The sequence below is a fragment of the Columba livia genome, chromosome 1 (genome assembly GCF_036013475.1).
Source record: "Columba livia isolate bColLiv1 breed racing homer chromosome 1, bColLiv1.pat.W.v2, whole genome shotgun sequence".
NCBI lineage: Eukaryota > Metazoa > Chordata > Aves > Columbiformes > Columbidae > Columba > Columba livia.
In genome coordinates, this window is record NC_088602.1 from 106,863,085 (window position 1) to 106,885,947 (window position 22,863).

General features: G+C 40.4%; 2 protein-coding genes across 11 annotated transcripts in view; one reads left to right on the top strand and one right to left on the bottom strand.

Annotated features, from left to right (window-relative positions):
• The window catches only part of MBTPS2 (membrane bound transcription factor peptidase, site 2), a 106,864-nt gene that overhangs the window by 32,181 nt on the left and 51,820 nt on the right, over window positions 1-22,863 (bottom strand). Inside the window, exon 1 of one of the 3 annotated variants that reach the window (XR_010474160.1) lies at window positions 5,404-5,650. The exons of 1 other annotated variant lie outside the window; for it this stretch is intronic. Coding sequence is in view for 1 of the 2 variants with exons in the window: in XM_065071391.1 (XP_064927463.1) it covers window positions 5,404-5,478 (75 nt within the window). In the remaining variant the exon portion in view is untranslated. Of the gene's footprint in view, window positions 1-5,403; window positions 5,664-22,863 lie in introns of those variants that run through there. One more of the 3 variants, XM_065071391.1, reaches the window with a different exon arrangement.
• SMPX (small muscle protein X-linked) overlaps window positions 16,810-22,863 on the top strand; it is a 39,878-nt gene continuing 33,824 nt past the window's right edge. For 3 of the 8 annotated variants that reach the window (XR_002415021.2, XR_010474202.1, XM_065071441.1), the window contains exons 1-2: window positions 16,825-16,983; window positions 20,483-20,542. Coding sequence is in view for 6 of the 8 variants with exons in the window: in XM_065071441.1 (XP_064927513.1) it covers window positions 20,504-20,542 (39 nt within the window). In the remaining 2 variants the exon portion in view is untranslated. Of the gene's footprint in view, window positions 17,014-20,482; window positions 20,543-22,863 lie in introns of all 8 variants that reach the window. The other 5 variants (XM_005503731.4, XM_005503729.4, XM_005503732.4 and 2 more) reach the window with 5 other exon arrangements.

Below are 22,863 nucleotides of genomic sequence, written 5' to 3' on the forward strand. Positions count from 1 at the left end.
CAGCATTTCAAAATACTGCTAGATTACCTTCCTAGTAGTTCCAAAGACCTTTATGAGAAATGTGACCTATAAACTATATGATTAACACTTATCTGCAGTATTATCTGATATTATAGACCAACAGACATAGTTTTGCAGTTGCTATTTCATATTATAGGGTGCTTGTCTTCTCAATAGACTTTACTTGGCCTGCTTCATGGAAGCCAGTATCAGAAACCCAACTGAAGGAACATTTTCTGTGGAAGTGAAAAAGGAATGAGGGCTAATGGTTTTAAACCAAAAGAGGAGAGATTCAGGCTAGACATGAGGAAGAAATTTTGTATAGTGAGGGTGGTGAAACACTGGCCCAGGTTGCCCAAAGAGGTGGTAGATGCCTCAGTCCCTGGAAACATTCAAGGCCAGGCTGGATGGGGCTCTGAGCAACGTGATCTAGTTGAAGATGACCTTGGGCAGTTCCCATGGCAGGAGTGTCTCCGACATAATCCAGCCAAGTCTTTGGAGCCATCTGATCTGGAGCACTGTTCCCAAGTTTCCCTATGAGCAGCAGTACCTACTGGAGACGTCAGGAAAGTGTCATTCACAACAGGCTCCCCTCTCTCTCAGCAAGAGGAAATTCACAAGTTTCTGGCTGTTGTCTCTGGTTCTTCAAACAAATTAAGAAATTGCCAAGTTCCTTGCATTCCTCCTGTCTTGCCACAGTGGTGGTGGGGAGTAAGGATGTCATCTTGCACAACAATATTAATAGCTTTTCTTATTTTCCTGAATTAATTAAAATTTGAACACTAAAATTTTATTTCAAATAGCAATTTTCTTAGGACACAAGACCCATTTACTCAGGTCACTGTTCATTTATCACCCATTACACCATTTATCCTTACTGACTATATATTCCTGTGCCAATTCCTTCTTCTTCACCCTACTGATTTGAGTCATGTTTTTGCTCAACCAGCTGAGGGCACCAACGGAAATTTTCTTCCTAATGTATTCCCTAATAAACACTAGTCATTTCCTATGACACCACTTAGTGTCCACAACCAGATCAGCAATTGCTAACCCAGCATTTGCTAACTTCAACAGATCACAAAGATGATTACACTTGTACAAGTAATAACACATAAGGCAAAGAAACAATGGAAAAGACCTCATATAATCTATCAGATAACCAAGAACAAAAATACATATGACATAAGTACTCTCTGACATGAGAAACTGTCTTTTGGGAATTAAACACATCCTATTCATTCAGAGTCAAAAGAAAACAACCCAAGCACGTATTATTTTAATAACTCTGCCTGGATATATTGAGTTGGCACTTTAAACAGGTATTCCTTCTACCATATATGAACTTTTCCCCTAGAAATACCACAGATTTATCCCTTCAAATTAATGCCAACCACATCACAGCCCCACTGTACTAGCAAGGCATAAATACAAAATACAGAATTGCTGTCCATACATTTGCCAAATTGGAAAAAAAAAAAACCATTTTACTTTTGCCTTTTCCTCCCAAGTTGTGTAAATTGTATTAATGGTCACAAAGTGACAGAATCCCTTTGCAAAGTATATTTAAAAGCTCTGTGCAAACTTTTGCTCCTTGTCTCCTGAGCTCAGTATGATCACCACATTACCATGTGCAACCTCACGCAATGGTAAGGGGTATGTTGGTATCCTGTGTTTCATTTCACTTCCTTCACACAGGCCTTGGCTCTGCTTCTTTGAGTTCTAAGTGATCTTTATTAATTTTACTATAAAAGCAATACCATTTTTGTTTATGCAAGCCTTCAAAATAATGAACGTCTGTTAAATACTCCAGGAGCTCCCTAAATATCTGCCAGCGAACAGCAGTCCTTAACATTCTTCTGTGCTGACAAAATCTGTTCAAGAGCCCTGAACCATTTCAGCTTCCTGACCTTAAAAGCTGAAGGCTAACCTTGACTGAATGCGTCTAATGCATCCTTTATTTCTCGTAGCAGAAGGAGGGACAACCTTCTACCCTTTGCTCATTCCTGATCCTTCAGGCAGAATGAAATGGGATGATTTAGGATGCTGAGGAGCAGAAATGTAGGGGTCTGCCTGAGTGATTCCCTTTTGTAGGATCCAAGCTTCAATGGAAACTTTCGTGCCAGTGGTTCAATGAAGAGCAACAAGAGGTACTTAAAATTCCAAGTCCCAGCTTGATCCTGCATATTTTTAGTTTGCTGACACAAATGTATCTTGTAAGGTAAGTCTAGCAATATTATAATGTGTGAATTTATCTGTGCAAAAATGCATTTATACACACAGTTGTGCCTTCTATATTGCAGATTTTCTAAGAGTCAGCCTAACAAAATGTTTGAAATCTGAACAAAGCCCGTAAGGGAACAGACTGAGCAAGAGACACTGCACATTGGACAAGGTTACAGAATAAACATCAACTGCTAGTTACAGCACACATCCTTCACTCGCCAAAAATATCAACAAGATCACGCATGGAAAAGTACTCCTGTATTGTTTTACATTCAGGCACTGTATGTCCTTTTGGTGTAATCAAATTGTAAGTGATTTGAGGTCTAAGCGGGGACTGCCTTTTGCTATGGTTGCTAGCAGCCCCAGGTCAGTACCAGCAATAAAACAAACAAAACTGAGTTTCCTAATTATATAAATCTGTTTATTTAATTCAAATTCTATTTTGGCTGCAGTGCTTACAGTGAAACTTACCATTGAGATGTACATAAAAGATCTACCAATAAGTTCAGTAAAACCCGGCAGCTCCTACATATTTCTTGACTATTAATAACCCTTGTCAACTTTTAGTTAAAAGATCGAAGTTCAAATATAGCTCTTGGACTCTCTTGCTTGCTATAGCATTCCATGCATTCCCCTTTCTATTTCAACATAAATCAGGCATTAAGTTGGCTCTAAACACTGTGGAGTTTCCTTTTTTTATCCTTTGCTGCTGCTAAGTTCTACCAGTGGGTGTAACAAGGAGCGGCTGCCCTTACTTACAAAACCGAATGATTTTAAGATCTAATGCTGCAAGAGACCTTCAGAATCTCTGAAATACAAATGAGTCTCAGCATTGTAGCACAACAGGTCCGATACCTAAATTCAGCTCTTGCTTCACGCTCTAAGATTCTTCATCAGACACAAAGTTACTGTCAAAACCAAACAAGCCTGTTGGCTGACCTTTCTGGTGGTGACTGGTGTGTCTCACTACAGTCAGGAGCACATTTCTCTGGTATTTGGCCAATCTTCTAATTTGTTTCAAAACAATGCCACGTTTGTTTCCAAATACCTAATACAGATTTGATGTAATGAAATTAGAAAAATCTTCAGATAAACTACTCTATTTTTTATTGTCATTATGTACAGACTAACATTTGGCCATCAACAGCTCTCATCATTCACTGAGTTACATTTGCTCTCCAACGATCAGCAGCAGGGGGAGCCACTTATTTTTCCAAGTTTTTCTCATCACTTAAAATTTACCATATTTCTTGCTTTATTGTACAAGAGGGACAAAATGAGCATTTTTTTACTTTGAAACCACTAGGCCCTATGTGCACTTGGCAGAAACAGGTGCAGCTCCTGGACTATAACCTTAGCGTCAAAAAGCAAAAGAATTACAGATCAAACCTTTAATTTCATTTTTCCTCATATTTAACTATCTAATGTCCTGTTTTGCATATATTCTTCACAATTGCAATAATCTCTCAGAAATCTTGCTTCTCGAGCTTTAAAAAACAAACAAACAAACAAAATAAACAATTAAACTTAATGAATGATATCTTGCTGGTCTATTTTCCTTTCAAGCCTTCTTCTCTATCAGGAAAAGAGAGATTAGTCTTATAATACTCTCTGAAGATTAGAATTTATTTATTGAAAAAGCAGTTGTACAGAGCTCTGTCTCAAATTCACAGAATCACAGAATCGACTGGGTTGGAAAAGACCTCAGAGATCATCGAGTCCAACCCTTGGTCCAACTCTAGTCCATTTACTAGATCATGGCACTAAGTGCCATGTCCAATCTCAGTTTAAAAACCTCCAGGGATGGCGAGTCCACTACCTCCCTGGGCAGGCCATTCCAATGCCTGATCACTCTCTCTGTAAAGAATTCCTTTCTAATATCCAGCCAAATTTCCCCTGGTAGAGTTTAAGCCCATGCCCCCTTGTCCTATTGCTAACTGCCTGGGAGAAGAGACCAATCCCCACCTGGCTATAACTTCCCTTCAGGTAGTTATAGAGAGTGATGAGGTCACCTCTAAGCCTCCTCTTCTCTAGACTAAACAACCCCAGCTCCCTCAGCCTCTCCCCATAGGTCTTATGTTCAAGTCCCTTCACCAGTCGTGTTGCTCTTCTCTGGACCCGCTCCAGCACTTCAATGTCTTTCCTGAACTGAGGGGCCCAGAACTGAACACAATACTCCAGGTGTGGCCTCACCAATGCAGAGTACAGGAGAAGGATCACTTCCCTTGTCCTCCTGACCACGCTATTTTTGATACAGGACAGGATACCGCTGGCCTTCTTGGCCACCTGGGCACACTGTTGGCTCATGTTGAGCTTCCTGTCAATTAGTACCCCCAGGTCCCTTTCTTTCAGTAGAACTAAGGACATTAAAATACATTTTTGAAAAGTGCATTAATTATGCTTGGACATACAGTAATTTTTGCAAAATCATTCTAAAACTCATATTTTACACAGCAAACTTATGATTTTTTTTTTAATATAAAAAGATGATAACACTTTAAACTCCAGAAGCACATTAAAGCTACTTGAGCAGCAGACTAAAAGCTGACTTCCCTAACGTTTCACAGGTTTCTTCCTTCAATGTAGGCCCGAAATCTGGAGCCAGCTGGGAGGTGTTTTCGAACGTAGCGACGGGCGGGAGCAACCCACCCCCGCCAGGCGCCGCCGCTAGGGCTTCCCTGTCGGCCGCACCGAACCCGCAGCTATGGAGCTGCAAACAGCGCGGCGCCCGCCCCCCGAGCTGGGCGGGGCGGGGAGGCCCCGCGCCCCCACTCCGAGCCCTACCGGCCCCGGCCGCCCCGGGCACCTGCCGAGCCGGTTCGGGGAGGAGGACGGACACAAAGCGCCGCACCCTTGGGCAGCCTCACTGGGCCGAGCTTCGCGCCGGCCGTTAAGTTTGAACTGCAGAGAGGCCGCGCCGCGCCGGCTCGGGCAGGGGAGAGGCACCTCCCTCTGCCTGTGAGGGGGGAGGGTCGTGGCCAGCCCTGCTGTGTCGGAGGGTGGGCGAGGGGCGGCGGCTTCGCTCCGGTGGCGACTCCGGGCCCCGGCCGGGCGAGGATGAGGCTGCCGCCGCCCTCCTCCCGGCCCCGGCAGGGTGCGAGGGGTGAAGCGGGGCTCTTGCCCCGGCGTGCGCGGGGCCGAGTGCTCCCCGTTCGGCTCCGCGCCCACAGCCCTCACCTTGAGCAGCGTATCCACCAGGTAGATGGCACACCAACCCCCCAGCACGCACACCACCACCGGGATCGGGATCATTGCTGCAGCCGTGGCGCTGGCGGCGGCCTCGGTTCATGCGGAGGAGCCCCCGGAACCAAACCTGCCCCGGAACCTTTCTCCATCAGTTACGCTGCGCGGTCGGACGCAGCGCGGGCAGGCGCCGAGGTGACGTCAGATCCGAGCGCGCAGGCGGAACAGAGTGCGTCGCCAGGCGGTGCGAGTGCGCGGTGAGGCGGCCGCTGCTCCCGCCTCCGCTCGCCCGGGGGGTCGGACTGCGCCTGCGCGGTCGGCGGCGGGGGCGGAGCCGGCACCGCCGCCGCCTTTTGCTACATTTATTTTAGCTATTTGTGTGTGCGTGGGGGGTGTTTTTATGTTTCATGTTGGGTGTCGGAAGCAGCGGCAGGCAAAGCCCCTTCAGAGGAGCTGCCCGGCGGTGCCCACGGGGCTGCGGGGGCTGGGACCCGGGCCCGGGCCCTCTGGAGCGGCTGCGGGGAAAACGGCCAGAAACACGGGGGGAAATAAAACTTGTTTGCGGTGGTGGGATAAAGGCGGGTTGCTGGAAGCCCTTCAGTGGCGACAGAGTGACATGATTCGATTTAAGCATTCACATTCTTACAGAAATTTAACACTGACTTCGTGACACAACAAAATCATATACTGGTGGCCACGGTGTGGCTCTCAGCCCAGTGCTCTCCAGGCGGCTGTGTTTCATTCGCGATCCGCTGTCACAGTAATTCTATGCCTGGCTTGATCCCTCCTGCTCCTCTTGGCCGTGTCTTTCGCTGTTGCTGGAAGCGGCGTGTGCCATGAGGTCACTAATATCAGAGCCTTTCCTACTGTAAAGACTTTCATTCAGAGCTTGAACGCGGCAACCAAACAAGACATGTCAAAGGTTAAGGAAAAGTGTTTCTTTGCCTACACAAACTATGTAAATTGAACTGCCCCTCCCCTTTACCCTGTGAAAAAGGTGCACTATCATGCCCTCAGTTTTCTCATTTCCAAAGACTTTTCAGGAGTCAAGACAACAGCAGTGTGAGAACCTTCTGTAGTTTGTGGCTTCCAGTCCACCTTTTTCTTCCCGCTCCAGGCCAACTCTCCTTGGCCTTGGTTTGTGAGAAGTTGCACAGAAGGACGTCTCACTCTTGCTAATGCTTATTCCTTCTGTCCCCCAGCTCTGATGCATTCATCTGTGGGTTCATGGACCATTCTGCGGAGCCGCTGGGACTGGTGTCAGGAGAATTCAGAAACCCAGCCGCACGCTGTCTTGTCCACACAGAAAGTTTTGTAGAAGTTGTGTTTTTAAAGAGATATGACAGTGTCTGTCCTTTAAATCGAAAAATGCATCAAACCCTCCCTTTGCTAGAATTCAAGTGTTTTTAATGCTGCTTTTCAGTTACATTTTCAGATTTTGCATCTCACTCGTTGTTCCACATACACTGCTTCATCCTGTCTGTCCCAAAATAGATGCTGTGAGCTTTCCTTATGCTACCACCAGAAAGAACATCTCAGATCTGAACTCCTTGGTTCTTTTTGGCTCCATTTCTTGTCACTGTTAACATGTCATTGCTGAGGAAGCAGGAACAAGGGGCTGTACCTCAGGAGCTGGTTAGATCAGCAGGCAAGGCGAGACAGGCCTGGCCAATCTCTGGTCCTTGGCTCCTGTGGGGGCAGAGGGGGAAGTGATGCATGCTTGCTTTCACTTGTTCTCTGGTGAATTTCTTTGTCTTTTATCTCAAGTCAGGGGTGGCTTTCTCTGAAATTTAGATTTTCCATCATTCTTAAAGCCCTACCCTTTGGTGGGAGCTGTTTATGGTAACTGAAGCCTTATGAGAACTTTGGAAAGGATGTCATTCCAACATAAAAGCTAAATAATTAGAGGAAATTTATCCAGCCCTCCATGCAAACAAGTTTGAGTTGTGCACTGACATAGACAACTTTGAGTTGTCCCCAAGATGTAAAAATATAATAAACAGTGTCCTGGACTAATCAGATCTGTTTATGGCTTTTCTGCAGTGGTTCCTAATCTATCAAGTTCAATTGCAAATCATTGAGGAATTATGCAAATAGGGTTAAGTCTACACCTTATTGGTTGAAAACTCAAGTTGTTCCATAGACCAACATGTGTTTAATATAAATACACAAAATTTATTCTAGTGGGGGTCTTTAGAAGCAATGGAAACAGTTGAGAATATTGAAACAGTTGAGAACATGATTAATCTTACCAGTGGCACAGTCTAACTGAAATCAAACATAGTAAAATGGGCATGTTTAAATGATCCAATCAAGAAATAGCTTTTGTAACATTATTGTATTTTTCTTCTATCTTCACTTAGGATACTGTATAAAATATAGACCTGGATTTTATTGACTTGGCGTAGAAATTGGCGGTGCAAGTAAAAAGGAATGCAGCTAAACTACACAGTCTGTATTTTAGTGCCAGAAAGTTTATCACAAGAAAACAAACCCAAATGAGAATTTTTTAGAATGCAGTAGATAGATATTTTGAGTGAACTGCCAGTCCCACTGTTTTTACTTGTGTAACTTCAGCGGGTGTTTTGCCCCTGGCAGAAAGGCAAAGTTAATCCTTGTTCTCATGGAATTAAACTGTTGCAGATTCTGAAGTGTTACAGGGAGAGATTGCATTTAGCATTTCACTTTAAAATAGTTCATGAGGCAGTGCAGGTATTGGTACAGCTTTTACCACTGCTTGATTTATCTTACAGCTACATATTAAGCTACAGCAGTGACTAAAGCAAAACCCTGTGCAGTGATGAGGTTAGTGCACAGTATCCATATGTTGTTACAAAGCAGTGTAACTATCAGTTGAAGTAGTCATATTTGATATGTGTGTTAATGGGAAGGCATGAGTGGACCTCAAAAGGGCAGGTATCTCGGAATGCTAGAAAAAATACGTATCAGTCATCATGTATCATATCACAAGTCATGCAAAAACTTTATACAGCAAAAGTATACTCTCATAAGCATAATAATGCCAATTAAATGTAATTTGCCAAGTAAATACCAAATAGAATGTGTTAACAACACATTAATTAAGATATTATCCAATTCAGTCAGCAGCTTAATATCGTAGGCATCTTTTTCTAGACATAGGAAATATATTTACCTTAAAATTAATTATCGACGTATCTAATGATTAATCTCTTCAACTTTGATCTATTATTGAAGTAGATATGTGATTGCTCAGATATTCCCACATGTGACTTGTTACAAAATAAAAGTAAAACCAGTCTTAACCACACTTTCAAAGACTCTGATGTTAGGGCAGTTTGCAGGGCTTCAGGGAAATTGTACCTGCTCACAGTTCATTGGAGGCACAGACCTGAAACCAGCTAAGATGTAGATTTTGGCATTGAGAGGTTGTAAATGTTGCCAGTTTGAAGACAATACAATCAGAACGCAACTTGATGGGATAATTGTTTGAGCCTTGAGGAGAGCAAGTGGGTTTTTAGATATGTTTTGAGTAGTATTCATTACTAGATTGTTGGGCATTGAGATGAGCTGGGCAGAGGAGAGGACAGCTGGAGCAAAATGTGGCATGATTCTACAAATGTTTATGTGCCAGCCTAACTTGTAATGAAGGGGTTCTTTCATGGAGTGCGTGAATGTTTGCAAAATGAGCACTCACGCCTAGCTGAGAATTTAAAGTACAGACAGGGATGCATGAAAGAAGAAATAGATGGGAAAAGATGAACTAGATGGTCCATTAAGCATTTATGCAGGTTAGGAAATTGCTTCTCAAGTGAATAAAAAGATTAGAGTAACGAAGAAATCTGAGACATGAGACACAGAGACTGACTTGCTGCAAAGACGTGTATAGCATTGTTTGTACATGTCTGTGGGCAAATATGTTTTCATTTACCTTACTAATACTATTATGTGACCATCTCAGTATATAGGAGAAATTCTGGTAATGGGAATTATGGAGATGTGTAATATGTGTGGTCTTTTAAACTGAAATTCAAACAAGAAAACAAACAAACGAGCAAACCCCACAAAAAACAAACAACACCTTTGGTCCTTGCTGTGCCTGGGAAAGAGCAGAGTGTTACACAGTTTTCTTTACAGTTTTTTATGTTCCAATTGCAGTACAAAAGAGTCTTTTCTCTTTTTTTTTTTTTTTTTTTTAAATTTTAATAGAAATGAGGTCAAAGTATTCTGTTAAGGTTCAGGGTTTGTTTGCAGTGTTTAACCTGGTTACCAAAAATGCATGCTGGAAATGTGGGATTCTGTCTCTTAAATGAAACTTATTGTTAAGTCTGTTCATATGAACAATGTAGGTAAAGAAAGAACATAGGCATTCATAGAAACATGCCTTTACTATAATGGGTTAATCTGCAACAAAGAGTAGTTGTACGTGCTTTTTCTTCATTTGTTAATTACTAGTGTCTATAACAAAACAAATTACAGGTCTTTCTTAACTGTTACCCATTTTCAGCATTTACCCATCAGTTGTAATTCTGTAATGCACATCATGACTGAAATAACATCTAAAATAAGGTCCTCCAAAGCTGTTGCCCTACAAGGAAAAACAGGTATCAGACTCTAAAGAAAAACAAAGGCAAAAGAGAAACTTGAGAGATTTGAGTCAAATATTATTCTAGAATCCAGTTCCGTAAGAATATTAGTTTGAGGCTTCAGCTACTCATTTTAGCTGATAATCTTGCTTGCTCAGCTCTTGGGCTTTGCTTCCTCTGCAGTGATTTAGAAGTTGTATATGAGAAAAAGCATCCAATATCTACTGCAGAGTACCTATTCAGCATTAGCTCCTGTGTTGGGATGCTTGAAAATGGATTTACCTGAACTGCAGGGGTAAAAGAGCTCAGTCAATGAAGGAGAAGAGCACAAAAGCAGAGCTAATGCCAAACAGCTGCTGGGTTTGGATTTTTTTGTTTGGTTTCTGTTTGTTTGTTTTGCTTGGTTTGGTTGTTTTGGGAGTGTTTGTTTGTTTGTTTCTTTACATTACCTCTAAAAGTCCCTAAGTACACAAACTCCTCTCCTACCACAGAATGAAAATAAATATAGAATAGTTTCAATCTAACGGGTATTGTTTCTTGCTCACTGTAATCTGAAGTAAATGCACATGATAGCATTAGATTTATTAAGTTTGAACCCCCAAACCTGTCGGGCAGCCTCAGACCCTAGGGAAAGACGTGTACTTAGAGACTGAGTAAGTCAAAGTAAGGTCATGCTTTGAAGAAAACGTTTAGCTGACTGTTAAAGCCCATAGCACGTCTATTCACCGGCGTACATGGCATTTAGGTGTTCTGAGTAAGAGGAATGTCTTTCGCAGGATGAACTGATGAGGATATCACTGTAACTGTCCACCTGGACTATATAGATAGTTGAAGTAGCTCCTGAATTGCTTCATGATGCAGCACAGCACTCGGTTAAACCAGCACTGATGCTCTGCCACAAGGAGCCGGCTGTAAGGAGCTGCTTCGTGATCACCCAGCCCTCCACGCTGCAGATAAACTCTGATTTGGGCCAGTGTCCCAGTACTACGAATCCCCACTGCTCCTTGTCAGCCAGAGCACCTGGGAACTACCCATGGCAAAACAGTGGTTTGGCCTTAAACAGAGCAGTTTATGTTGGAAACCTGAGCTAAGAACATCTCCTTTTTTCCTAATAAAAATAAATAATCATTTTGAGAGCTGGCTGCAATAAAGCTGTGAACGTTTTCGTGGATACTCTAATCAGAGCATCAAGATTATGGCCTAGCACCTCACTGGTGGTGGTGGGCACAGGAAACACAGAGCAGCCTGCAGTTCTCAAAAGTCTTTTCCGGGACAGATGATTTTCAAGTGCCACTTTTAGCTGCAGACCTTGAGAACTGAACTGTACTCCAAAGGGCTACCCCTGTGCTGCACAGCCCTATGTGACTGAATGAAGCAGCTCAATATTTATAGGTTCTTTTTCCACTTGTGTTATTATCCTTGGATAGAAGATATTGCCAGTCCACAACTTTACTTTGTATGGGTGTGAAGTAAGATGTGAAGATTTTAAAAACTGCTTTCCTAAGAGAAACTGTTAATACTATTTTTAATACTTGAAATTTGATATTGTATTGGGAAACATAATCTAGAAATTAGCAGCTGGAGGACTTTACTGGTCTTCCTGTGCCAACACTGATTGCTTTTGGCAATTTCTTTCTAAACAGGTACAATATTTGTATGGCAGGAGACCACAGATGATTGAAAAACGTTCCTGTAACAGATCTAATTCAATACAAGTAAGGTTTGATATAGATCGTATTTGACTACTTGATATATCTGTATGACTAGTAGATTTATTCATATCTTCACTGTGGAAAGCATTCATTCTTAATTTTCCTGTTTTTCAGAACATTGGTGGTATGTGAAGCTAAGAATTTTTTTCCTTATGACTCATGGGAACTAAGATAAGTGTCCTGATATTGATTCAAGCTTTAAAAAACTTCACACTCATAGATTATCAATCTTCATCTTTTATGTTCTGTTCAGCAGCTATAAACCAAAGATAGCAACTGATCAATCACAAATGATTCAGCAGGTTGGTGCTGTTGTCCTTGATTTTGGTAATTTTTTACCTAAAGGCATTATTTTCTTTATAATATCCTTGATATTCTGCTTCCTCCAGCCCGTTACTTGATATCTCTTGTTCTGAGTCCATCTTTCTGCCAGGTGAATTTTTTTGTGTCTCAGCGATATCTTTATTCCTGTTAATATGCCATTCAAATGACGAATCATCAGAAATTTGTTTTCTTTGTTAGACTTCAGACGATTGCTCTACTCAAGTCCACTCTAACAGCAGGATCGGAGCTGTGTGTGAAACTGATTACCTGCACAGCTGTAATTTTGTTTCATGCTTTATTACAAGAGATCAGTATGTAGCTGTGTGGTGCTGAGTCCCCGGGTCCTCTGGTGTATCTGTACCTCCTTCTTGTACAGCTTTGGGTCAGATGGGTACTACAGCGAAATTCCTTACTGGACATCAGGTGAGGTTTAATCTGACCATTAAAGACAAGAACTTAGAGTGTTCAGCAGATGTAATGAACAAGTAGGGATGGCCTTCATCAAAATAAATGTATTATGGCACTGAAAAAAAAAATAGCTGCCTATTTGAATTATCCCGATTTGTGAAAACAACGGGTAGTTTTTCTGTTTAAAATTCAACCAATGATTAAGTCAGTTCCTATTTTGTCAAACTTGTTTGCCCAGAACAATATCTGATGGTGCAATGTCATGGGTTTTGTTTCTTTTCCAAATGGTGCTGAATCACTATAGCATACAGGATGTTTACAAAATCAGCATGTAATTTAAAATTCATTTTCCCTTCAAAAACTGCCAGTACCCTTGCCATTTCTTATGCTATCAGCTTTGCCAGGTATAGTGGCTAAAATTTCCCAGGAGAAATGCGCAAACAAATTTGTTGCTGGTACATCATGATCACAGTTCAGTTACTCAAAACCTTTTGTTAAGTGAGAATTTTATGGAATACAAAGCAACAGAGAATATGGCTTTTGAGTAATTCAGTGGTCAAAGCTATGATGTTCTAGCATTTGTGTGGGTTAGACTCATAATGTAGCTTTTAGAACTTAATACAAACTCTTAGATGATGCTAATGATGCTATTAAAAGATGCTGGAACTCTGAAATTTAGAACAAGGTCACTGGCAGCCTCTAATGAGACCATCTTCTTAATACAAGGCTAATTATTTCTTGATGGAACAGCCTGTGATAATAATCACCATGCTTTTATATGGGAAAGAAAGAGAGCATGCAGGAGTTGAATTAATATTTAGCAGCTCAGAAATGTCACAGAAACAAAATCAGCTAATTTAGATAAGTTTGTTGATTTCCTGTCCACTAGATAATAGCAAACATTTTTTCATGCTATTTTATGTCATTCATTATTTAAATAGCCTGATGTTATTGTTGTTGGCATAGCTGTATAATTAGAGACTCCAGAGAAAGTGCTTGATTTTTTTTCTTGATATTAAGAAACATATAGATTGAGGGAAACTAGGAGAAGCAATCAAACAGTAGATGATAGTTCCTCAAACAACAAAGCAGCTGAAATCTGATATTCTTTCTGCAATCTAGGATTCAAAATTACTTTCAGTTTAAAGCAAGAATAAGAGCGGGCTCTGATGCCTGGCAATTGCAATATCCACTGTATTTTGAATTTCTGTAGTTCTGTCTCACCTCATATGGCTGGCTACCTTTGCTAAAGGTATCTGTCTTTCATCAAGTGTATGTGCCAAATCATTGTTACATGGACTAGATACATCTTTACTGAAGGAAAAGAGCCCAAAAGTACAAATAAAATCTATGTGAGTTACAAAATGAATGGTGTGCTCTTCTTGTTGTCTGTTTGTCTTTGTTCGTTTTGTTGGTTGATTGGTTTTGGGTTTGGATTAGGGTTTTTTTTGTTGTGTTGTTTTGTCTTGTTTTGTTTTCCAGCATCCTCTGTGTTAGCTCTCTGACAAATCTGTATGATCGCAAGTTTCTCATTTCTAAATCTTAATCAATAACAGTCACGTCGAATGAAAAGAATAGTTTATCTTGCATTGCAACTTTAGTTTTCATATTCTTCACCAAACAATTGAAATGAAGGTAGTGATAGGAATTAATTAACCAAATGCTTGATATACTGGGCCAACTATTCTTACCTGCTAATAAACTGTAATTTATAGAGCTAAAATTAAGGTAGGGAAGGAAAGTTTTGCATTGCTGAAGATCTGTGATATGTTGCTACTATTTGATAATTTGAAGCAAAACTCCAGGAATGTATTTTTTAACTTTTTACTTTAAAGAAGTCTTATTTCAAGTGAGCATAGGTTGTGAGTACTCCTTTGTTGGCTTGCATTTTTAATCATATTACATTGCTTGCATTACACTAAAACAATTTGGACTATAATAAAAAATTATTTTTATTTTGGGAGACTCAGGGAAGTTGTATCTGCGCTCATGAGGTTTCTCAAAAAGCAAAATATTTAAGTAAGCTTATTAAGTTGTGACAGCTTAAAGAAACAATTCTGACATTATGCAGTGAAATTTCTCGGTCAAGCAGGAAGACACATACACATTTCTGTTAACCATCAACTTCACTTTCAAAACTAATAAACTGCTCTAGGAAGCACGTTAATTAGAAAAGATTCTAGTAGTGCAATAAAATATATTTTGGATCTATATTGTCATTTTCATACATCAAATAAATACGTTGTTATTGTGTCCTTTGGACCTCTGTACATGAGACATAATAATTTTATGCAGTGTGTGTCAATGTACCTGGCCCTAAATTGCCAGGCATTGAATCCATCATCTGGAATGCACATATGTCTCATTATTTGCTTACTAAATCATCTGCTGCATGTATTCAGCAGATGAATCTGCAAGTCATGGGTCTGTGCATCCCAGTGGTTATTAAAAGGCAATGGTACCCTGCAAAATAATGGTAAAAAACATATAGTTTTCCCTTTAAAATGTACTCAGATCTACATTTTGTAATATCAGTGGTAAAATGTGGGGTTACTCCTTTTATCCCAACAATTCAATACGTTTTAGGGGTGATTGTCGATGGCTGTTAGGTATGTGACAGAGGTAGATTCTTTTCCTATTTACACATCGCTAGGACTATCTATTAAATTACTTGTCACTTCCATGAAAATTTGTTGAAGGAAACAGTGTTGAGCTGGTGTTTCTTAGGCATATTTGCAAGATTATAGAATTACAAAATGTAAGCAATGGCCTACCTTTGTTAAATTAATGGCACATGGAAGGAAGAACTGTGTATTCCAGAGCTGGTTTGTAATATAACTGCTGTAATATCAATTGAAATAAATTTGCGTACAAGATCATGTTACGAAGTTATATTGCCTCTTTCAGTGCTTTCTAATACTTTTGTTGTAAACATGAACCTTCACAAGGGGGTGTGTAAAGTCATTTATCTGACTCCAGCTCTGCTGTAAGATGGTGTCAACCTCCTGGAAGGCAGGACCCTAGACTGTGACAGCAAGCTCCTCCATTCTAGGCAAAAGACAGGTCTGTGGGCCCTGTTGTGAGCTCTGCCATGTTTCAAGTGCAATAATGTTCTCATAGCTCAAAATACTTGACAACAGCCATGCTCAGTCTTTCTGAGGAAACAGGCCAAGGGGTCTCCTTGGAAGGAGCTGTTTGCTATACGTGCCTCCATCAGTCTCGACCTAACACAAACATGTCCCTGTTTCATACCTAGTTGTGTGTCCACCTTGTCATGGATCCTTGGGAAGGGGGTGGCTATGAGTAGTCTACAAGCTGTCGAGCAAGTCGTCAGATCTATCAGCTGCTTCCAGATGGCAGCACTTTTAGGAGAAGAGGCAGCAGAGTGAGTCACAGGCTTAATGAAGTCATCTGGGAGGTCATCCTCCTCTTTGAGATACTTGAAAAGAGTGATTGGTCAAATAAATTAAAGTCAAAGGAAATCCTCTATGAAATCACTCTCCCAACCACTAGCTGTTATAAATAACTTTGTCACCAATTTTGAAAATTGTTGATCTTTTCCTAAAAGTTTCAAGTACCAGCAGCACGTGGCCAGTACAGTGTTGCCCATGACACTGCTGTTGTCACCATTGCTCTTGTGGATCAGGTGGAGAACAGGTATGACAGAGGAAAGTTCACTCTTGCAAAGGTGCAGCGAAAAGGAGGCTGCACTTCTAGGGGTGGTAACATGAGTCTGTGCCCCATGCACGACTTGCTATGACAAATCTCCTGTGGCAGCCTTCACTGAAAACAGCACTCATAGGTATAACAACATTTCAGTTCCCTGACTACCTATTGCAACTCCTCCCCACACTCTTCCTTTAGCTTCTCTTCATCCACACACCCTAAGGCTCAGCCACTGGCCACTGTGGCCTCACACTGTCAGAAGTCCTCCCCATGAGCAGGGCTGTCCTGCCTGCAGGAACATCGCTCCAAGACCCTGAGGCAGCTGCTGCACGAGTTCACTCCCAACCCAACAGCAATGTAGTTGCACTGATGTGGCATTCACCTCCCGTGGTTAGTCCCTCTGAGGTGAGTTCTTTGTAATTACATCTCCATAATTATTTCCTTCTCTGGCGTGGCAGCAGGGATGCACGCACTGCCCCAAACATCACAGGAGGAGTTGTGTGGTACCTTCTGCCACCAAATGCCTGGAGCCTGTGAAAAGCCCAGAAAGACAGGGAGAGGGAGGGCAAGAAAAGGACCCAAAGGTGTGTTCTTTCAACACCTCCTGCTTGACACTTGAGTCCTGGCTTTACGATGGTCAAGTGTCACAGGGGACCAAGTTACAGGGTGAATCAAACTCTATATTTAGGAAGAACAACTGGAAGCTATGACAGGAATTCCCTTTTACACTTTGCTTCTCAGCTGAGTCCCACTCCAGCCTGGAGCAGCTCTCAGCGCCGGCCGAGCTGAAAGCATTGGAGCTATTTCAGACACATTAAAAGGATCAGAGTCAATACCTCAGCTGGTAGAAGAAGGTACCCTTTTCAGCATCAAAAGGAGGTGCACATACTCACTTGACGGTTTGGAGCTTTTTTTATATAAGTAAATAAGTAAGCTAATCTTGAAGGGGTCAATTAAAAACTTTAAAGACCCTTATGAAAACTCTTTAATAACTGCCGTGGGGTGATTACAATAGTTGTGGGTTTCTGCTTATTTAATATGCAGCATATCAGCATATTCAGAGCAGATTGTTATTGCTTCATAGCCTTTGGGAATCTTTAAAGATTTAAAACAGAAAGCCGCTTAAATACCTAGTGACTGGTATAAAGCCTGTGTATTAGCTCAAATACTGTAGTACACAGGTACACGCTTACTGTTTTCTATATGTTTGTTACAGCTAGTGAATTATTACAGGGGGGGTGGGGCGGGGAGGGTAAGAGGGGTGTTCTTTTGCTGTAAGCTTAATAGGTAACTGTAGTGGAAACAACTGCATTACAGAAAACGTTATTGTATTTGCCTAGAGCTTGTAGTAAGTTTTTGTGTAGCAGACTGGAAGCTGCAAAGCAGGGGGTTCTTTTATTTCTTTGTACTAGCCGAATCTCACAGTAGTATAGTTCCTGTCAAAGCCTTTTAAGAAGATAATGCACTTCAGTTCTGTGTCCAAAATACCGCTTGTGCTTGATGCCGCAAGTGTGGTGGGGGTGTAAAGAGAGCTTCCAGGTGGGGTGTGGGGAGGGTTCTTTCTGTTGTCTGTGTGCTGCTGAACATTTCTGTGGATTACGAAAGATAGTATCATGATATCTCATTGTATTTAAAGCAAATTGAATAAGTCAGCGTATTATCTTGCTGCAGCACTGTCAGAACTTATTTTTAGCAGAGGGACAGTAGATACGTCCTTTGTTTTAAAAAGGTTTTCTTCAAAACACTGATTTATTTCACCGTAGTGGTCCTATATTTCACAAGTAGCCCTGTTCATGGGTACTTTCACTGAGAAGCAAGGGAATTCACAGGGGAAGTCTGGCATGAAACAGCTCCAAACTGAACTAACGTTGCTGTTGCTTTCTAAGTATGGCTCAGCATGCAGCCCATAAAAGGTAAAAGGTAAGGTGTGGGGAGGCCAAAAAACCACTGGGGAATACAGGCTGCGTGCGTCTGCATTTTGCTGGGTGCTTACTTGTGAAGTCCTGTGGTGGAAATGAGGGTGAAGAGTGATTTCTTCAAGTTTGCAGAGCTGATTGGAATGCCAGAACTTAATACAATCAGTGCAGCACACTTGACTCTCTCTCCGAGGTGCATGGCAAAAGAACAGAGAAATTTATAAAAATGAACTAATCACTTCAGTAATAGATGCATCTGTAACCTAAGGTTTATTTTCCTGTGACTGATGGTCAGTATTGCTCTGGAGAGAAACTCAGGGAAGGGAGGGAAAGGAAAAGAGCCAGAGAAGATCGTCTATTTTTACTCAGTAGCATGCTGTTGTCCTGATTTCTCTTGGAGTAATGAGGACAGTATGAACCGGTAGGAAAATCACCACCTCCAAAAGCAGTCCTGCACAATTGTATCATGCATCTGTCTTTAGGAAGCAGTGTCTGATTGCAATCATTTCCAATGCAGACTTCTTGTGAACCCAGAGCACCTCACTGAGGAGTACTGTTGCTGTGCTTGGTTTAAAGTCGAGATTCAGTGTAAATCCCTGCCTGTTGAGCTCTTGGTGTCCTGAGAAGTGTGTATTGGTGTTTTTTACAATGCACAGGCACACAAGATAGAAAAGTAAATCTTAGCTTTAATTTCTTTGTGACAGTCTTTAGAAACTAGATTCACAGTGCTTTAAAGTGTTTTATGTTAATTTCCTGTGCTTTTGTTTCCATTTCTCATTCTGATTAGAAAGAGGAAAAGATTATAAGAAAAATTGATTAAACTTTTCTGTGTTATGAGCCCTATCTTTCCGATAAACTGGGGGATTGTTTTGTATTTATCTTTGGAATACAACCACTGGTTAACAGCATAGTTATTTCTATGCATAGTAAAGATTTTCAGAAAGGAAAGAGAGTGCAGTAAATGCTTTTGGCTTTTGGAAAACTGTGCAAATTTTGTCATGAACTTCAGTGGCTGAGATTTCATTCCCTGAAGTTTTAAAACTGCCTCCGATTTTAAGATTTTATATGTAAATGTAAGACCACAATATGAAACTCACTGGAAGCAGGCTGGTTTTTTTTTGCATAGTGGGATTTTTTTCTGATTTAATGATTTGGTGGAAGCAATTTAAACCCAAGCAACCTATGAAGATGACATCCTCTGATTTAATACTATGTGTTGGCTTGGACAGCACTGTACAGGTGGGAGTGTGATCAGAGAGAGACCTCTAATGGCAGGTCATTTTTACTTTGAGTAAACTTTACTTTCTGTGCAGAGTTACACACAAATTTAAAGCCAATGCAAGAGCAAGTCTTCCATGAGGCTCTGGTGATAGACTTTTACGCTGATATTCCAGACTGAAGCCAACCTACAACTCATCTGCCTTTCTTTGGTACCGCTTCCATGTGACACACTCTTTGGAGCACCAAAGTCTTTGACCCACTTTTGATTTCTCAGTTTATTTCTATTCTCTCCTAAGTCATTTATTACTTTTCTCAATATTTTCTTTCTCATCTCAGGTTAAATATTGCAGCAAACATATGCTGTAGTTTGTTTGTGATCAATGAGTTCTCTGGTGAACTCATTTGTCACCTTTTAGTATTTTGAGTAATAATAAGATCGTTTAAATAGCCAGACTTTGATTAAGGTCTAGTCCAGTTAGAATATTAAGAATGAGAAGTCAAGAAAATGTTTTAATTCATGTGATAGCAAAATTCTTGCATTTTATTTTTACCTTTACAGAATCTATTGACTTTCGTGATTTCCATTTGTTATTGTATGTTAATACTGTGTCAGTCCATATTTCTATGTATGCATAAAATCACATGGAAATATCTGTTCTTTCTTATCTACCTTCTTGCTAAAGAAAATCAATGAATCTATGTGATCTAAGCTTTGAAGAGAGGCTACTTTGTGCCCTAGGAACTGCCAAACAAATTTATGGTTTCTTGATCATTTTGAATCTATATGCATTCAAGATTTGCAAGGCTCTGTGAGTCAGAAAATGGTTATGTCTGCATTTATCAATGTTTTGTAGTAAGTTATGCTTTACTGAAAGAAGGTTTAAACAGAGTTCAAATAATTCCCACATACATAGTGTGGTAGAAATAATCATACATTGTTTATCCTCAAATGCTTCCCTTAATTCTTACTCATTTTACAATGCCATTAAGTAGAGATTCCTTATCTCTACTCGTTATTGTTTTTAATGTGAAAGAGATAGCTCTATTTGTGGCTATGAAAGATTAATTAGAGCAGCTCAGGTGTACTGTCCCTTTCTGATATTCAGAAGGAATAACTAAGCAACTCTGAAACTGAGATGGAAAGAGGATCTGGGCAGATGAAATGGATGCCTGTCAAGAGGCAGCATGGGTTAAGTTCTAGCTTATCTCCCCCAGCTATCAGAATGTCAGAGCCTGTAACACTTTCCCATTTTGCTTGCAGGGATAAGCCTCTGTCTTAAAAATGTCAAACCAGCCAGCGTCACATGTCAAAGCCATTCAGGTAAGAGACAGTATTTTGTTTCTAATATAACAAAAATAGCAAATCTCAACCTCCATTGCTTGGCAAACTGCATTTTGCTCATACAAAACACTGCAGAAGTGCTAACTGGAAATTGCTTTTTTAGAGTACAAAGCTTGGCAGATATGAAAACACTGCAAAAGTTTGACCGGAAGAGCATCTTATAATCTGAGCTGATAAAAAACTGGATCAGATAGCTTGGTTGATTGCTTGTTTTCATGGTCTTTCCAACGTTAGGCTATGTCTGTTCATGGGTCAGCTAAGCAAAACGTGGTGATACATCTGCATAACTGATCAGAACTATAAGTAAAAATAATTCTCGCAACTATTAGATTTTCTACAGAGTTAATAAAATGCTGGAAGAATTATAGGCTAAAAAGATGGCACAGGTATTGAAGTTTTTCGTGTCTGCATTCCTTTTGAAAAAAAGCCCACAACTTCCAATATTTGCTTAAGAAACATTTTATTTAAAAGCCAAAGTAAAATGAGAGAAATGTTGATGTTTTCATTAAAAGAAAATCTTATGTGTCACATACCTCCTCAGATGGCATATGCTCTCAAGGATGCTGTTGGTTGTTACATACTTGTAAAAGAAAGCTGGAGAATTATCCCAACATCATCGTGAAGCAGCATCATGGAGACTGTATTTAGCTATCATCAGTTCTGGTTGAAAGGCCAAAGTACCCCCTGAGCTCCAGATTTTTACATATTTTAATGTATTTTGTAAAATGCACTTGCAATCAAATTTTCCAACGAATTCAGATTCCCTTAAGATTATGTAAGAAGCACAAATTGGAATTTCTAGAGTTCAATCTATCCTATATTTCCCCAAGATAATACTAAGTCCATGGACTGGAGTATCAAGAAGATTAATTACCCAGTGGCATACTGAAGTTGCAAGGCACTGTAAAAATGTTAATTCTCTTTACCATCATCAACTCCCCAAACTTCTGTGCTGTAATTCAGTTGATATCAGCTGAAGTTTGCCATTGATTTCACTCAGTACAAATTTTTGTCCCTCTTTTACAGTGACTGTGGAAATGTTTGCATGATTAATGAACAAATGTAGATAATTTATAGCTCAAAATATTTACATTTTACATTTAGATTCCATAGGCACATATAAGCATTTTTAAGGAATTAATTTGTTTTACTTTTCCCTTAAAGATGCAGTTATAGACTCCTTTTTATGTTTATGATGACTTCTAAATGTAAAAAATTGCTTCTAGTTTCTCCATTTAAAAAGTGCATTAAGTTTGAGCACTAAGTTTGATATCTTAAGAAACTTTAATTATTGCAAAGGTAATTCGAATAATAATAATAAGAAAAAATTACAGCACAAACTTTAAACTAAATCTATTAAACATTCCATCAAAGTTTGCTCCAGCAGGGAGACTTGCACTTGAATTGATGCCTATTACACTTCAAGAACTGTTAAGAACCATGACTCAAAATGTCGCTTTACTTTTATACATTGTGATTCATATATTATGATCCTCTGTTAATATGTGCTATTATAGTAGGACTGACATCTGCTGGAGAATATACATCATGCTGCAGCAATGAAAATTTAATGGCTCTTTACTAACAGAAGTATTTCATGGCAGTCTGTGTCAGAAGTGGCTTCTTTCTGACCATGTGCAATGTAAGCTAAAATCTTCACCTGCCAACAGCCATTAAATGAAGATGTAGGAGAGTTAAAGGTAGAAACTAGTTCCCAAGAATAGTTTGGAGCAATAGAGGACAGAAGTGGTATGCAAGAGTAGTTTGTGGTGATAGAGGACCAAAATAGTGCTAATTCCTGGCAACATTCATTGCTGGCCTCCTCCTCTCAGTGTGTAAAAGGCTGTGGACAGCTCTGGCTAATAATTATTTGTCCTACAAACACCACTCCTGGCTTTCCCCAGAGGTAAGGGTGGGGGGTTTCCTGGGTTTTTTTTTGTTTTGGTTTTATGTTTTGTTTTGTTTGGGGTTTTTTTGTATTTGCACTTGTTTGTTTGTTTTTGCATTGTTATTTTTGTTGTTGCTTGTTTGTTTTTGTTTGTTGGTTTTGTTCTGTTTTGTGGGTTACATTCAGTTTTCTCTGTTCTCTTTTTTTTTTAAACGAACAAAACAAAACGAACGTGTTTATACTGAAGTGGCTTTCCAGCTTATTCAGTCATCCTTCTGGACAGCTAGGAATGGCTGTGATGCTGTGGAGAGCTTACTGCAACAGTCCTCAACTCATGCAGGGCTGCCAGTAATTCAAGACGCAACAGTTCCTGATCTGGATGCCCTGTTTCTAATAAACAGAAAGATGAACA